At 41.2% G+C, this 17,599-nt stretch overlaps 1 protein-coding gene across 1 annotated transcript in view; it reads right to left on the reverse strand.

Moving 5' to 3' along the window:
- sorcs3a (sortilin related VPS10 domain containing receptor 3a) overlaps window positions 1–17,599 on the reverse strand; it is a 353,899-nt gene that overhangs the window by 153,064 nt on the left and 183,236 nt on the right. Inside the window, 1 exon segment of the mRNA XM_072656688.1 lies at window positions 11,463–11,562. Coding sequence (XP_072512789.1) covers window positions 11,463–11,562 — 100 coding nt within the window.

The following is a 17,599-nucleotide window of genomic DNA, read 5'->3' on the forward strand; positions in this document are numbered from 1 at the left end:
TTAAAAAGAAATGACAGCACAAAATATCAGTCATTTGTAATCCAGACGAACCCGATGACTTTCGATGGGGTTGAATATATTTATAAGGCACTGTGGTTGTTATAAATTATTCAGTAATATTAAAAGCTTGTCCAGTTGATAATTATATGGTAAATATACACTGATCAGCCATAACATTAGTACCACTAACCGGTAAAGGGGAAAGGATTCCCTTAATCATCTGTCAAGGGTGGGATATGTAGGGCTGCAAGTGAACAGTCAGTTCTTGAAGGTAATGTGTTAAAAGCAGGACAAATGGCAAGGTCCAAATTGCGATGGCTAGACGCCTGGGTCAGAATATCTCAGAAACATCAGCCAGATCTTTTGGTTTTTTTTCAGCTATGCAATGTGCTCCAAGAAAGGACAACAGGGTTATGAACACCTAAATTCACTGATGGCATCCGTGGAGGCCCCACCTTACAGGACTTAAAGGATCTGCTGCTAATGTCTTGGTGCCAGATACCACAGGATGCCTCGAGAGGTCTTGTGGAGACCATGCCTCAAATGGTCAGATCTGTTGTGGTGGCACAATGACCTACTGCTAATGTAATGGCTATAGTGTAAGGCTCTGTAACAGAAACTCTACAGTATTGTATAATTTATCATGACAACTGTGCAGACGATAATCGCTTGTCTGAATTCATTGGCATCCATTATTAGGAAAAACGTTTTAGGACCTTTTAGGAAACCCTTTTGCAGAAAGAAACAGTCCCACTCTTTTGACTTTCATTCAGGTTCTTGGCAATCATATGGAGGTTTTCAGGGTTTTTTGTTCACGCTTGAAAATCTGGACCAGTGTTGTGTATTAGTTGCATTGTATAGGTTTGGTCCTGTTTTGGTTTCACACAGTAAAGACCTTTTGCTATTTCCTATTGTCCGTATTGTCCTAGGCTGCATCTATACTTAACATCAATTGGTTCGTAGAAGACCATGCAGCTGACATTGGCATATTGTAAATTTAGCAAGCTGGCTTTCCAGGTGTCCAGTTTGCCAAATTCTGCCTTCCTACTAAAATCCAACTCCCTTTGAGTGCATTCACATCATGCAGCAGAATCAGATTGTGTAACAGACTACCTTGGATTCCTTTTATTTCTGCAATAAGATCTTAGAGATAATAATAAGATAATCTACAGTTGCAGTAAAGGCAGGAATCGCAAGCATACTGTTGTGCCCATACTGCTGCATGAGGCATGGATTTCGGCATTTTCGGTATTAATTCAGTTGTCTTTTTTTGTGCTACTGCCAATTAACCCTTCTGTTCATAGCTCCCCCTAGCACTAGAAATGCTCCCAACACTAGGAGGGTAAGAACTCCTTCGATGCATGCAAAGCCAGACATTGCCTCTTTTCAAACTGCTGACACGCTCTGAAGAAAGTGGCAGGTCCCCTTCTCCGCCGCACCAGCTAACAGATGCCTGTGCCAGTCAACATGGGGCCATTTATGCTTGTGCTCTCTCTGACTCTGGCCACTGATGGCAAAGCGGCATAGTTCTGGATTTGATCCTGGGCCATAGTGGATCTCCTATTGTATAATAGGTGATGATACTTGGCCTCAGCTACCCCTAATTGGTCTGAAAGTCTTACCTATTTTAAAAAACGTGTTTTCACATTGCAAAAGAACTGACCCATGGTTCAGTTATTCCAGACCAAATTTTGGTTCTTTGGTCCTTTTGGTCCAAACAAGGTGGATGTAAAGCACCCTGCATTTCACGTTCTGATGGAAATCATGACATATAATGAGAATCATTAGACATGTTGTTGTTTTCGTTCACTTGCCGTGATATCTTTTGCAGTGATCAGCAGAAGTCGTTAGCGTGGCCCTATGTGACAGCGGCAGTTACGTAACAGAGTTGTGTTACGGGGCAAAGCGGGTTGCCTCTAATCCACTTGTTTGACCGCCTCTGATCACAGCAATGTTTAAAGGTTAAGTATGTCTGCTTGCTTGTTATGGGGTCTGCTGCCATGACAGCTCCTGTAGGAAAGGTAGTTTCACGTGGCATTGAGTCGAATGAGCACAGCTGACAGAAGGAGGAACCACTGTTTTAGTTAATTGTGTCGTTTGGGTTGTGTTTGTTCAATCGGAAAGCAGGAGATCTATTATTATGATGGCATAGGCAGAACGCTATGGACATTAGGTTTGAACGTGGAAATTCTGAGGCACAATAAAATCATACAAAGCAAAAGAGGGAATGAGAAGGAACTGCAGAGAGGACATCAACAAAAACAAAAACAAAAAAAACAGAGCTGGCAAAAGAAGCCTGCACAGAAGCACATCCTCTGCAGTTTAACCAAGGAGTCGACAGTTCTATTAGGGATCATTACTTGCACAACAGAGCTCCTTGCATTTTGGTTTCGGATATATATGTATCATTAGGGCCTTTCTTGCCAGATTAATCAACATATCTCAGGCTAATGAGGACCGAACTATTTCAGTCGGCACTGAAGATAAAAATACACTACCTCTACTACCCAACGGACAAACGTAAATGAGCAAGTTGACAACTAGTCTTAATAATAATTAACGTACATGGACCAGACTCTGGACTCTGCACCTCTCAGCCCCTCTCTCTCGGTTTCTCCCCCCCTTCCTTTTCTCTCTCTCTCGCCCAGGCACTCCGCTCACGCTTTTCTTTTCTCCCTCAACAGGATTTGAATTGGAAAAAACAGCGCCACATTTGTCACTGACAAACATCCCACCCCTCTCTCCCCGAGCTTTAACTACGAATCCCCCCAGGCAGTGATTTAGATAAATTGTTTTTCATTAAGTGCCAATAAACAGGCAGCCGAATCGCAGGCCAGGATTTGCGCAGGCTGGGGGCCTTCCAATTTCCCCCATTCATTACGGTCCCAAGAAGATGGCACGGGGCCCCCCTGGTTTCAACTGTCTTCGAGGCTTGTCAGATGTAATTTGCAGTTTTTAAGCCCTAATCATTTCCCATAACATTGTATTAAGCGACAGCATTTATTATGAAAGGGAAATTACTTTTCACCTTGCGTTCTCGAGTGCCCCGTCCAAGTTTCACTTAAACGATCCAGGGACGGCGGGAAGTCCTTCAAGAGAGCATGCGTGTCTTTGAGTAGGCATCCTTCCCATTCCCCTCCCTCACGTACACAGACTGGGGTCTCATTGCTTGACCTGAGGCTTGTAGGCCTGGATAACACATCTGATGTCTCTTCCCATTGGGTTCTTTGGGGAGAACATGCTCGGTCCCTATGGCAGTTCAGTCAATTGAAGTCGCACGGCTTGTGCAGTAATACAACGAGGAGCAATCAGTAAAATAAGAGAAGAGCATTGAAAAGGCAGCATCTGTATGGGCTTGTCTTCAAGGCATGTCTTGCACCTTAAGTATAATTTCAAATACACACAGCCACCAGCTAAGCCCTGCAAACCTTCAGTATTTTGTAGAGACATTAAAGAAATGGCATAATCCAAAATTTCAGAATTTCCCATTTATACTGTAGTTGATATGTTTTTAAGTTTGGCACCAAAGCTATGAGGCTAATGTAGCTAAAAGGTAATGGAAGCTAACAGAATGCCACCACCTGCCTGCTTCTATACAACTCTTCAGGCTTGTTTGAGATCTGTGACTTTGTATGAGCAACTTTTTAAAAAAACGTAGCACCTCTATTTACCCCTCTGCAGTGGCCACTAGGGTCAAAAAGAGGCTGTGACTACCACCACTAAGCACCACTGAGCACACCAGGTGACCGATTACCCTAAAAGGAGATGATCAGACAAGAAAAGTCTGTTGTCTGAAGTTTAGGCTACTTCAGGCTAATGTGGTTTGCAAGTAATTGGGGAGCTAATTGCTGGACAACTAGCACTGTACAAGCTGCATAAAGTTTTTCAGTAATCTCAAGTAGACTAGGTTATGTGGTTTCTGACTTGTCTGCAAGACATTGTTCTCTATAGCAAAGGACAAGATACAGTGAATTACAGTTGAAAACAGTAGTTGCAGCTTGAAGCCATACTTTAGTCCATTTTTGTAGATAACAGTATGTCAAACTGTCTGTCTGAGATTATGCATGTAGATAAAGATGGATGCAATTTGCACAATGTTGTCTTAGTGGTATAATCTTGCATTGCCTTTTAGCTATAGTACATTAGCATTGTAGCTCCAGTGCAAAAATAACAATGCACAATTTAGACACCATATGTGTCTTGGCTAATCTTCACTATTTGGGACAGTGGCGGCTCGGTGGTTAGAGCTCCAGGCTATTAACGGTTAACAGGGTTATGGGTTCAACACCCGGGTGCGGCAAGCTGCCAATGGCTGCCCACAGCTCCGGGTATGTGTACTCAGTCACTGTGTGTTTCACAGCTGTGTAAGTGTGTGTTCCCTGCAAAAAAATTACATTTTGGCTAACTGTTCTTTAATGCCTTAAAATGCTATTTCTGCCCTTTTTATTTAGAGGTTCCTTAGGTAACTATGCCGGTTTATTCAATAACCTTTATGGAATATGTTTCCATAGAAATGTGTATGATTGCAAAACTGGAAATGAGTTATAAATGTGTTTTTGTGTGTGTGTGTGTGCTGTACACAATGCTTTGATATGAAGAAAGTCGCAGATGTGCTGTTCAATTTATCTTTGTGGAAGTATGAGTTATTTGAACAGCAGGGGAGTCACGAGTTGTTTATCTGAGTTATGTGTAAAATTTGAATATATTAATTAAACAACATTCCTCGTTCTGGAATGGCCACTAGAGGCAGAACGAGGCTGAAGCTGTCACCATTAAGCACCTTAAACACATAAGGCTTAAGACTGATCTTTGAAAAAAAAAAAGCTTAAAGATTTGATCTGGGAACTGCAGGGTCACAGCAGAGGGCGTGGACTAAGAGCACCAATCAGAGTGTCAGAGAAAGAAGAAGAGCGGCCATATGGGTGGATAATTGCATTCTCAAACCACATACACGAGACGGTCATGAACAAATGTGCCTTCCCAGGAGCAAGCGGAATAACAGCAACAAAGCAGGATCGATCGAGGGTTTGAGGGATAAGCGTTGGATGTTATCAGCTCAGGCTCCTAGCGCTGGGCTGCAACAACTTAATCCATATCCTCTCCATACTGATCTGAGGAGCGGAATGGCAAACACCGCTCCTACCTGCCTGGAGTAAACAAAAAGGGAAGGCACGGCTAGTCTAGAATTAATCACGTCAGACCTGATTAATTGCATTCGCCTGGAGAGGACGACTGCTTGATGGAAAACACAACCAGGCTTGGTGGAAAAGCCCTTTCAACTCTTAGAGGTCTAAAGTTATTACTTGTATATTTAATTATAGATTTACGTTCTATATCAATATGTATATCTATATCAACAGTTCTATATGCTTCAGACTTCATATTTCAAATTGTAATGAGCTCAGGAATTCCTTTTCAAACCATGATCGTGAAAGTTTAGAATCATACTTTCAACCTTTTTTAAGTATAAGAAATAATTAATATTCAATATTCAATGACCCTATTCTTTTAACGCCCACCATTCATCCCCTAAACCCTTGATCAGTGCTGCTCTGTTGCTGTGCATATTTATCGCCAGCAACCACTCCACAGTTGGAAGCAGCAGCTTCCAGGGGTTAACATGGATTCTTATGTTCATTGGGTGCAATAAAAAGGCCCAGAATTCAAGGCAAAACTACTTGAGATTCTTGGCTGAGCCTCCCTGTTTAAGTGCTCTGAGTGAATCGGCGAAATGTCAAGCTCATCTTTCAAATGGAGAGTGTTCTGCCCAAAAGGTTAGGCCTAAACTTAGCCCCCCTCGGTAGAAAAATGGTCACAAATCTCTCTCAGGATCTTCCAGCACTCCTGGCTCAGGTTGGGAGGTCATTGTCATGGGAAGGTGAAAGGGAATTGAATGAGGGAGGTGGTTGGGGTTGGGAGGCGTGGCAAAAAGGGATTAGTACCTCGATTTGAACCTATCCTGTTGCTGGTTACCTGGTGAGCCATTCAGAGCCATGGACTTTGTTGGGCATTCAAGCAAAAACATACCATCTGCTGGTAAGCTAGCTGGTTAACCAGCTCTTGACCGGTGTGGCTTACGTTAGATTTAAGCTTTGGTCATGTGGGTCTTGCTGATTTGGGGTCGATTTTGATTTGTCCTCCATGTACCACCCCTTAAACCCCCCATGGTTGTAGAGCAGCTAAACCAGCAAAACCATCAACCTAAAAAGGAGAACAAGCCATATGCTGGTCAAGAGCTGAGCTGGTAGATCATCAGCTAAAGCTGGCACAACCAGCTAAAGGTGACCAGGCTGGTTTGGTTTGGGGAGGGGTCACCCCAAAAAAACTTCCTATCCAATTCCCACCAATCCATGTTACTAAGAAACAGTGTAAATGATCGCTGCCTTGGTATTAAATGATTAAACCATTTTGCACAGAAGGACATAAAGAAAACTGCATTCCCGAAAATGGGCCATATTTAGGAAACCCTGCCAGGCTATGAATGCTGACCTGGTATCAGTTTATGCCTTTTGCATAATACTATGCCAATAGAACCACACAGATGATGACTGCTGACCTTAGGTCAGTGTTCATACTCTGAGATGCTTGATCAATCTAGGCCAGTGTTGATACCTCTGTGTTTTTGTTTTTTTGTTGTTGTTTTTTATTGGGGGGGTTCAGGTGGCAGAAAAGTCTGGAGCAAGAGCAATCAGCTCATTCAGCAAGCAAATCAAACTAACTAGAGTGGGTAAGAACAAGGGCACAAGGTTAGCAAAACTTGTGTGACTTGCTGGTATAATTCCAGATGGCTCATGCTGAGGAAACGTGAAGATTAGAAGAAGAGTTCCTCCAAGAGGAAAGAGTCTGAGCTGTAGCTGGCGGCTATCTTGTTATTTAGCTGAGAGTGTGCTCTGGCAAGAGACTTGACTCTGTGCTTCTGGAGAACTTTTCCCATGATTTGATCGATGTCCGTGACTATATGTCCTACCCGCTCGTTCCACCTTCCTCTAACCCCAAAGTCTACAATGAAGTACTAAAATCAAATGGGTTTTTTTTGCGAACAGTCTTGTTAGTCTTTTTCTGTTTTAATGGGCATCCAAGAGAGCTGAGACTAGTTCAGCCCTCTGGGGGAGGCTTACAATCTCATCTGACATTTCAGGATGAAGGCTATCTTATTAGCCACTACACACGTTCTCATTGGAAACTTAATGCCCTTATTGGGCCGCTAGACTCCTCGTCATGAGCCGACTGCTGTCTTAGTGACGGAGAGAAAAATGGATATCATGAGAAGGGGGGAGACGGAGAGACAGTTAGCTGTAAAGACCATAAAAGTTCAACCAAAGTTTCCCAGAGGAACGCTTTCCCCAAGACTTGCTAACAAGACGAGAATGATGACTTGAGTGATTGCTCTTGGTTTGGCTATGCTTGCCAGTGTCTCTTTAACCTGCATTTTACACTGTGAAACTGTGGAAGTACCACAGTTGAACTGTGGGCAGCCTTTATGATTTAGGTGGAAGGTTGAAGTGCATTGATGGATCATGATGTATATTGTTGTCAGGCAAAAGCCTTCTAAAATCTCCAAAAAGGAAAAAAAGTTCAATGTAAAGATTATATTTCAGGTCATTTTAGAGCATTTCTATTGGTCCATGTGTCATTAAATTCAACACAATGTAATGCTGGGGAGCTTTATACCCCTCTAGCCCATGCCTGGCATTAAATATGGTGCCAATAAGGTTATATTAGTCTGCTCTAGAGAGTCCTATTCTATTGGCAGTACTTTTTATGTACTTGTTTTTATGACTATTATGTAAAAGTAATAACAATAAATTATTGAAATAAATTGTGGTGTTTTTATAGTTTGCCACAAATTATTTTTTTTTATTTTTTATTGATTGATGATCCAAGTAAATAAATCTAATTGAATTGTTGTAACAATTACACCACTAATATGACTTCAATCTATGAACATCTGAGCAAAATGGTTTAGGAACGGCAAATAAGCTCTCTAGACAAAAAAGTTGTCCCTTGGGGTGGTAGTAACTTCAGGCTACTGAAGGATGAAGGCTGATCAGGCTATAAATACCCGCGGCATGTGGGACGGGATTCATAGATTGAAAAGAGGTGGTACAGTGCAGTGAGTGTTGGTTCAAGGTGTGGAAAATGGGTCGCAATGCAGAGTGATTTCCTAAAGACTTTTTGCCACTGCTGGTAGACCTGTATGACCATATGCCTCGATACACCTGTAGAGCCAGCTAATTCCTTCATACTATGGCCTTTGGCACATCCAAACGCAGTCACTCCTTTTTGCCAACCATTAACATTTGCTTTGCAACCCTATTTCTATACATTTAACAAGACTCTCAGTGCACTGTACCACCTCTTCTCAATCTATGAACACACCCTGCAGGTATTTATACCCGCATCATCCTTATGTAATACCATCTGCAGTGCCATCTGCAGGAGCCTGAAGTTACTACCACCTTGAACACGCAAGGTGTCTAATTTTTTGGCAGGGAAACTTATGTATCTTCAATGAGTAAAGCCCACTACAAACATACCCAAGGCCTCACCTTGATTGAAACAGGGATGCAAATTAAAACACACCTCAAATGAACTTCCACACAAACCCTATTTGCAGTGGATTTTCCTCCCAAATCTATTGCTGGCTAAATTACATGAGTAAGCTCTCCCAATTCATTCCTTAGCAGAAATAGCAGAAAATCCTCGACCTTTCCATGGTAGGATACGGTATTACGCTGTGATTACAGAATGAACACTAAGGAGTCCAGAGTATGATCTTATCACACTGGGCAGCCTTCCAGCATGGGGGCACCGCTGTTTGAGGAGCAACTCATTAACCTTTGCGCTCATTGCAGATTACAAACACGTTTAAACGTTATTCGTAGGGAGCCTCACCTCTCTGTCAGCCCTCTGCTGGTGATTAGCCCACCCTTTAACCTTCCAAAGCAATCTGGCCTTTCATCTGAAGAGAAGAGAAATCAGCCATTGGGTGTCTAATGCGATCAGGTTCAAGGGAAACAAAACAAGTAGGGTATTTATTAATTAATTAATTTTGATTTGTTTGTGGTTAATAGTACTAAAGAAAGGTTTTAATATTTAAGGTCTCAATGAAATTATAAGACATGGTGAGAATTTTCCCTATTGCCTAAATGAGGCCAACCACCCACGACTTGTTTGGTGTCTGAAGTTTGCTTCTTCAGTTTTGCACTGGATCTATAAGGCCAAAGTAGCTTACACCTAGCCTAATAGAAGACCTCATCAGTTCTACTACATGGACAAAAGTATTGAGACATGTAGTGTATCTTACTTGGGTACGTATATTACGTACCTCATGGATTAATAGGTTATTAATCTGTTAATGTGGATCGTCCATGGCATTGCTCGAAGAACCATTTTTTTAAGTATAGGTAAAGGACATTGCAAGCTTGCAAGGGCAGCCTGGCGACTGCTCAGTTAGGCTTGTTTTACAAAGCTAACTACAGTCTCAGAGCCATAGTACGGATGCCTGAGAGCACCTTAAGAGGTTTGTACGTTTGGATCAACCCTTTACTTTCCTCACTACAGAACAAATTGCTTCCCCTCATACAATTGTGGTCACTGCCTGGGATGGTGTCACCGAAATGATTCTACTATTTAGGTTCCCTACCCTGGTCCCAGAAGCCCCAATGGAAACCCCCGAACCACTGATATAACTCTGGACTGCTTCCTGGAGAAAAGCAACAGTTACTGAGTAAAACTGCAGGCAGCGCTGAAGGATAGTTCCAAGTGCTGAAAATGCAGGTGACAGGATGCCTGATCATTTTTACAAATGTGACCAGTGCAATTGACTCGAGTGGTCATTTAATTAAATTTCTCCACCTACTGTGATTTTTACCTGCTTGAAGTGCGCTATAGACATGACCAGTTAGCTCCCTTCACACCATGTTTAAACTACTCTCCTAGACTGCCCTGACTAAACAAATCAATTGCTTACTGATCCAAATTGTGGTCTGAATGATCTCCTGCAGATAGATACAGTATATTCAACAATAAGCACAGCCTCTTGCATCTTTTATATGCTTCAGGAATAGTAAATGTGCATCTACAACAAAAGTCACGCCCCACTACAAACATACCCGAGGCCTAACTTTAAAATTCTTCTTAAACAAACTTTCACACAATTTTCTACTTTCACATGATTTGTTTCTGGATATATTACATGAGTAAACTCACACATGCACTCCTCCAGTATCAGTAAAAAAAACAAAAAAAAAAAACTCAGTGTTACATCCAACAATAAAGACAGGCTCATACATATGTCATTAGGTGATAAAGACTGTAAAACCTGAGGAGTTAAATGCACTCAAATGGTTTGAGGATTGTCTTAAACTTAAGTTAAATATTTCAAATAACTTGGGCTGAAACAACCTCCCTAAACTTAATAAAAGCAGTGCACGTGTTATAGATAGTTAAGTCAATTAAGTGAATTTTAGTTACTCTGTCATCCAGAGGTCTTCAAATCTGGACAGAATCCAGTTTACAGTCCTGGACTTTGTAGTCCTTTCGTAAGTGTGAAACTACATGGCCAATGAGATGCATTGACTGTTCTCTCAACTTCCAGCATGACCAAAATCCAGAAAACTGGAATTAAGGTCCAGATTTGAAGACCTGGGGAGGTTAAGAATCCAGCACAGTTTACTAATTTCCCTCCTCTAACAGACCTACTAAACCTGCCAAATAAAAGGTGAGTTGGACAGCTACCCTACAATATAGTCTACAACTGACTGCATAGGGGAAGGTAGCCTGTGGGGAATGACTACATGCTGATGGTGAGTGTGGGGTGGAAGGACAAAACCAATATGCCAATACATGGTGCCAGGATCCAATGGGAAAAGGTGTTTTACTTATCAAGGTTGTACTTCCCAAACACAAGGCAAACTCTAAAGGTACTATGTTTCATTGAAACAACTCTGTTCGTTCAGTCAATATAACTCATCTGAATAAATTCACCTTAACTCAAAATATGCAAAAAGTTGATCTTCCTGGAATTCCTGGAGACACATTTACATAGAGTTGAAGTGTCCACCACCACAATCCTCTGAATGGATCGCCAGCTATACGCTAAACAAAGAAGTAAATCCTCCCCCAAAAAAACACATCAATGGTAGAATCATGCTGAATCACAGTCAGAGCAATGTGATGCTTTAGGGAAACTGGGCCCAGGTTGGCCCAGTATAATGTATATCGCTGTTGTCCCATGAAAAACATGTATGTCCATTGTTGTCTGTTTTAGTTCTCTCTGTTTGAACCTTGTAGCTGCTCTGTACCCTGTGTAAATAATTCTGAATGAATAGACCAATAGAAAAACTATTTTCGCTGTCTCCTGTGAAGTCACAATTTTGGAGATAGATGTTTTTCATTAAACAGTGACGATATGGTTTTCTAGGTGCTTTCGTTTAAAACAAAGCAAGAAGCCCACCCACCTTTCTCTTGTTCGTGGGACAGACGTACAGATAAGACAGGACTGTCTTCACTCCCACTTTGTCGTTCAGCCTCTCGTAGGTCGTGCCATAATCCGTGGATCTGAGCAGAAGAGAAAAGGAACGGCTGTCACTGCGTGCTTCATGCCTTACTGCAAGTTTAATTGCCAGCTAGCGTTCGCAAAGCGAGACGCAAGCTGTCGAGCATATGTTCAAATGCCGGCTTCGCTTTTTAAGCTTGAAAACAGCAGAAGCCACTATCATGCTCTGACCTCTGGGCATAAGGATAATGATTGATCCAAATTGTCCTTTGATTTGATTTTAATGGCTAATGGTGTTTACTTGCTGGCTATACAGAAGATGGCCCTGTTGGTTTTGTGAAAATGGAAGACTGCTGTGTTCCTTGTAGGACCAGCTTCATATAGTCATTTCTCATGCTGATGTGGCAAACTCCGGTCCAGAAAGACAAAACCCTTCATATAAACAAAAATTGTTATGGAATCATTGGGAGATGATTGATCCAAGGTTTGTTTCCTGGTAATCCCACAGAAGTTATTAATCGAACATAGGAGCTGAAGGTTAAGAGCTGTCCTGACAGGTCACATGTCCAACTTAACCTGTAAACACTGGGAGTAAGTTGATGCGTAACTACACCATCATTACAAGTTGTGTAATTCTGATTTGTAATTATGCAAATGTATCCGAAGTATGTATTATATATTTTATTCCTGGATTTCAAACCATGTAACTGTTCAGCAATGATCAACTGCAATTGCGTTGCCCTTTACAATGTAATAAGCACAGTAAGACGTGAACAAGTGTAAGAAGAAGACTACCCACAACAGCAGAAATAACCCAATAAATAAAAAGTAAAAAAAAAAAAAAGTCAAGTGGCTTTTATTGTCATTAGCTCTGTACACAGTGAAATGAAAGTTTTTTTTTCCAGAGCAAGGGTGCCACATGGAACAAAACAAGTACAAAAAACACTACAGTACAGACAAAAACAATGCAGTAAGTGAAATGCAGCTAAACTATCAAAAATGACACATTTCAGTAGAAATAACCACTAACAGCAATTCAAATGACTCACTGCGGTATAAATACTAAACCACACAAAACTACCCACTGCCAACAGACACTAACCCAGCAGCTAAACTACACAATTACGACCTACTACAGAAGAAATACTCCAACAGATACTTACCTAGCAGCTAAACCACACAAAAAAAATATCCATCACAGAAGAAAGAACAAAATAAACCAATAGGCTTAGCATAGTGTTTGAGAAGACAAAAAAGCCATCAGTTTTTACAGTATATTTATTTATTCACTTACTTAGTTTTTACTTTTGGAATTGTCTTTGCAGGAAGAGACAAGCAGACTAGAATATCTGAGGCAAGAAGCCAGATCATGTTACTGTCAACTGTTTTCGTAGGTTTGTTGTAAATGGATCAAAATAACTGCTAAATTAAATGAAATAAGAAAAATCTAAAAACTGTTCAAATCTGAGCATTGTTTCCATTATGGAGTTGGAGTTTGGAGGTGAGGTTTTGTTATAACAGTGAGTGTAGGTGATCTGCATTGCTATTATCATCTCCCTCTGTCTGTTTTCTCTCTTTTTTTATTTTTATTCCTTTTTGCATCACCCAGTATACTCCACTCTCCTGTAGTTCTCTCTTGGCTGGTGCCTTTACTTTACTATTTATCTTCCTTCTTTCACTTACTCACGCTCTCTCTCTCTCTCTCTCTCTCGCGTAGGGGAATATTACGTGCTTGCATGCTGCTTCAACTCGACTGCGACTTACGCCCGCGTTTTCACTTTTTGTGCCTCATATTCTCTCCCACTGCTTCTGTTTCTTCTTCTCACTTACCCCTATCCAAACCCCAAACTGAGCGAGGTGCTCCGCTAACTCTTCGTACTGAAGCAAAAAAGCAGATCTTCATTTTAATAAATAAAAATCTAAATCTAAAAAAAGTATAAAAGTGTAGATATGTACTTTTATGAGAGAGTACATATCTACACTGTTATTTATTACCATTGTTGCAAGGAAACATCATCTCAAACATGATAAAATCATCTTTGAATATTAAGTTATTTGCTGTTAATTGTTATATAGCAGATGGATTTTATTTGAATAATAATTTTCTGAACATTTCAACTGATCAATTTGCCAGGTGTAAACAGACTTTGACAAACTGTAAAAAAAACAACAAAAGGTTTAGAATGTTAATGGTAACCAAAATATGGTGGGACATTTCCAACTGTATAAATATAGGAATATAATAAGCCTTTTATTGTTATTGATAATGAAACAAACCAATAAAAATCCCCTTACTGATCCGAATTCTATTTAGAATGATCACAGTGCATCCAACAATAAAGACAGCATTGTAATTTCATGTAGTGATAGAAAGCACAGCTCTAATCTCACATACTGAAGCACTTTACTATGGGCTACACATCTCAGCTACACTACTCCCAACAGCATATTTTAAAAAGCCAAATGAGACTCAGGCAAAGTCTCTGAACGTATTACTGGTGAGACGTTGGATAAGACAGGGCTAATGTGGCCTAGCACCAAGCAGGCTGTCCACATTTGGATGTCCACTCTGTTCCTCATTAGACATAACCATTGCGTATGCAGATCACCCTTGCTATGCCTTGCTTTCCCATGTTATTTACTCAGTGTTAAAAAGGCCAAACCACCACGCGTGGCCGCTCTTGTAAGCGAAATATTCCAATTTGTCAGGGGACCTACACTGCGTTAATAATTCATGCCCTCCCTGTGAGCAAGATAGAAGTAAGGAAATGGGCAATGCAAAAACATGTGGTGAGACCTGGGATCAGAAACATGAATAATGGAGAGATTTAAAGAAGCTTTTAGTCAACATGTGTTCATGTTTTTCGGTCAAATGCATTTTGCATCAAATAATTTGGCTTAATTTGATTGAAATGGCTAGATCATTATGCTACGGAAAGGCTCCCCAAAGTGTGGCCTGGAGACCAAAGTTGGCCCGTAAGGATGCTTGATTTTGCCCAACAAAAAGTTGTCTGTACCCCACCCCCTCACTCAATGAGAAAATAAACATTATTTTTGTGCTAAATCTGACTTAATATTCTTATTTCCCATGAACGAACTCCTTAACACTTCAAGGCTTATTACACACTAAGGTGTATTACTCAGTAACTACATGGACTTCTGTACAAACTATTGGGGCTGTTATATTATAATAGAAGTTTGCAATAACACTTTCAGTCTGCTGGTGGTCCACTGACTTTTTAGGGGGTTAAAATGGCAAATAATATTCAATAATTTAGCAACAAATTTGTTTTGTAATGCTATAAAATGCATTTTTAAAAACCATCTGTACTTATTTACCTTTCTTTGTGTATGGTGTTTGGTGCTCATCTGTCAGGCCAGGGATTCTGGAAGTCGGCCGCGCATGCGCTCTGCGGCCAGCTTCCCTCATCAAGCGAACAGTGAACACCTGAGACTGGGGCTTCATAGGCTGAGGCGTTTTGAGTCTCACGTTGCCGTAAATTAGCTCTGTTGCAACCTCTGTACCACAGCGTTCTATGGTCTGCTCAAAGGGGAAGTACCATTGCTATTTCATGCTTGGTCTGACTACTGTTGTCTACGTTTCCTTGTCTGCCCTGTTATTTAGATCCATTTTGTTTGTCACCTTTTCTAGATTTCTTGTTTTTTTTTCTATGTCCGAAGCCTTGCTTCGCAGTTCTGAGTTCGGCGTTTTGTTTTGATTTGTACCCCCATCACTGCCACTTAGTTCATGGTTGTTCAGTTTATGTTTTTCCCTGTTATAGTGTTCAGAGCCCTCTCAGTCCCAGGTGTCTTACATTGCCCAGACTGTGTTGTCTGCTAGTTTTCAAGTTAGGTCCCTTAGATTGCTGTACCCCTTATTAGGCTGTTCTTATTTCTTGGTTTTCTCTGTGTTACGTTAGTTCTTGCTTCGTCCAACCCTACAAGTGTTCCCCTGTGTTTTCACTGCTACGTCTGTCCTGGCATGACATCATCCCACAACCAATACTGCACTTTAACCTCCAACCACCTAAAGATAATCAGTTAGAGCACCCCCCTGATCTACAGATTTCCTCTACACTAAAAAAAGTAAGTATTGGCAATAGTCTTTATAAGCACCACCGGGCAGTTATTTCCAGTCATACAAGACCACGCTTCTATCTCTGAGGGAGAGACCAAAATGCTGGAAACTGAAGATCAATGTCAATCACTGATAAAATCTGACAAAACGGTCATGAACAGTTTGTAGTGTTTGGCTCCATTATACACAAAATCCCTCTTTTAATGACTTGTTCTGGCTATTGAAGTAGACAAATTGCTGACAGCAGTTCCAAAAAGGATTGTTTGCCATGAAAGAACTTTTGGTTGCCAAAGGAACCTGTGAAGAACCTCCAGCCCCACTTTTTATTTGAATATCTCCCAATAGATTATCAACAGATGACCATATTCAACTACATATACTTTTTCAGCCAACTCGGTTGATCAGGTTATGTTAGATTTGGTACCACCGCTGGGGTTTATGAGGTTCAAGGTTCAGGTTAGAATTGAGGTCAAGAAATGTTCTGGTGAATTTAATAGTTATTAATTTGAATACAAGGCATCTGCAATCTTATCAAACCTCCACATGATTTAAGAGTTCCATACCACTGTAAGGGGTTTTACTTAGAACCATATATCCAAGCCAAGAGCCACTGGGAGCCTCTATTTTTAAGAGCATACAGTCTTTTGTGCCGCAGCCTATTTCCAGTCTGCCAGTCCACAAGATACTTCTTGGCTCATTTACCGGAGTGTAATCATGTAGTTTGCTCTTGCTTGAGTTCTACTCCAATTCAAACCTTAACCATTATAAGAGAACCACGCACCTTTACATTTGCCCATAAGATAAGCCATCTAAAAGAAGACCCTGAGTATTTCCCTTTACTTTATTCTCCCATCACCCCCACATCCCAACTTTTTCTATCAGCCGCTTTTATTTTTTTTTTTCTTTTCTCCATCATGGATTCAGGGCAAAATTACAATGCGATCTCTTTCCATTCTCGAGAGCCTTCTGAGATGGCCGCAATGATCACACAGCACAATCAGAAGGGGAGAAAAAAAAGTGACTTCCTTGGAATATTAAAGGGAGAAAGATGAGCAGAAGGCAATCTGAAAAGAAAGATCCGATCCAATCCATTGAGGACACATAAGCATTCGGCGTATAGACTCTCTCCCTATGGACAGAATCAAATTTGCTTTCATGTCTCGTCTGAGGAACGTTGGCTCGACAGACGTAGCGGGAGTACTCAGAAAAAAAAAATCACACTTTTTCACTTGGTGCTTAGGGCTGTGGCCCCCTGTCTGTCACCTGAAGAATCGCAGACGTTCATTCTAATGTCTTATTATCCGTTTCCATTACCGTCCTTTTTACCCAGTTTCTTTTAAATGGTGGCAGGGGAATACTTAAGATAATGCCTTCAGTGTGCGGCAGCGTTCTTAGCCATGCTTCGTTTGGTTCTTTTATTCCGCTCTTTTTGTGCATCATTTGTTGTTTCTGCCCCGAATGGTTGGAAGTCGGCAACTGTGGAGAGATCAGTGTAAATTAGCAGGAAATAATGGCGTGTCTCCAGCGGTACTGCGCGGCCAGCCCAGAGCAAGGGTGACTAGCTGCATCTGGTCATTCGTGTCCAGAAACTGCCTCCGCTGAGGCCGAAAAAGCCATTACAACTCCGGCAGGATGAATCGTGTTTTCTTTTGACTGCTGACAAAAACATTTTCGAATAATAGAATTTAAAGGCAAGCTAACATTGACCACATCCCCTGAAACTTTAATACTGCACACAAATACAATGTGCCTCTATTATTTAGTTGTCAGGAAAATGCCATTAGTACATTAATCCTTACAAAGCCTCCAGTTCTTACTGTAGGGATGCAACAGTACAGCACATTGCATCGCTCCAAACGAGACTCTTGATGTAACCCACGCATACACCAATCAGCCATAACATTAGCACCGCCTGCCTAAAACTAAGCAGATCACCCTTTAGCTGCCACAACATGATCTGACCATTTGAGGTATGGACTCCTCAAGACCTCTGAAGATGTTCTGTGGTATCTGACACCAAT

This window comes from Salminus brasiliensis, chromosome 15, assembly GCF_030463535.1.
Source record: "Salminus brasiliensis chromosome 15, fSalBra1.hap2, whole genome shotgun sequence".
Lineage (NCBI taxonomy): Eukaryota > Metazoa > Chordata > Actinopteri > Characiformes > Bryconidae > Salminus > Salminus brasiliensis.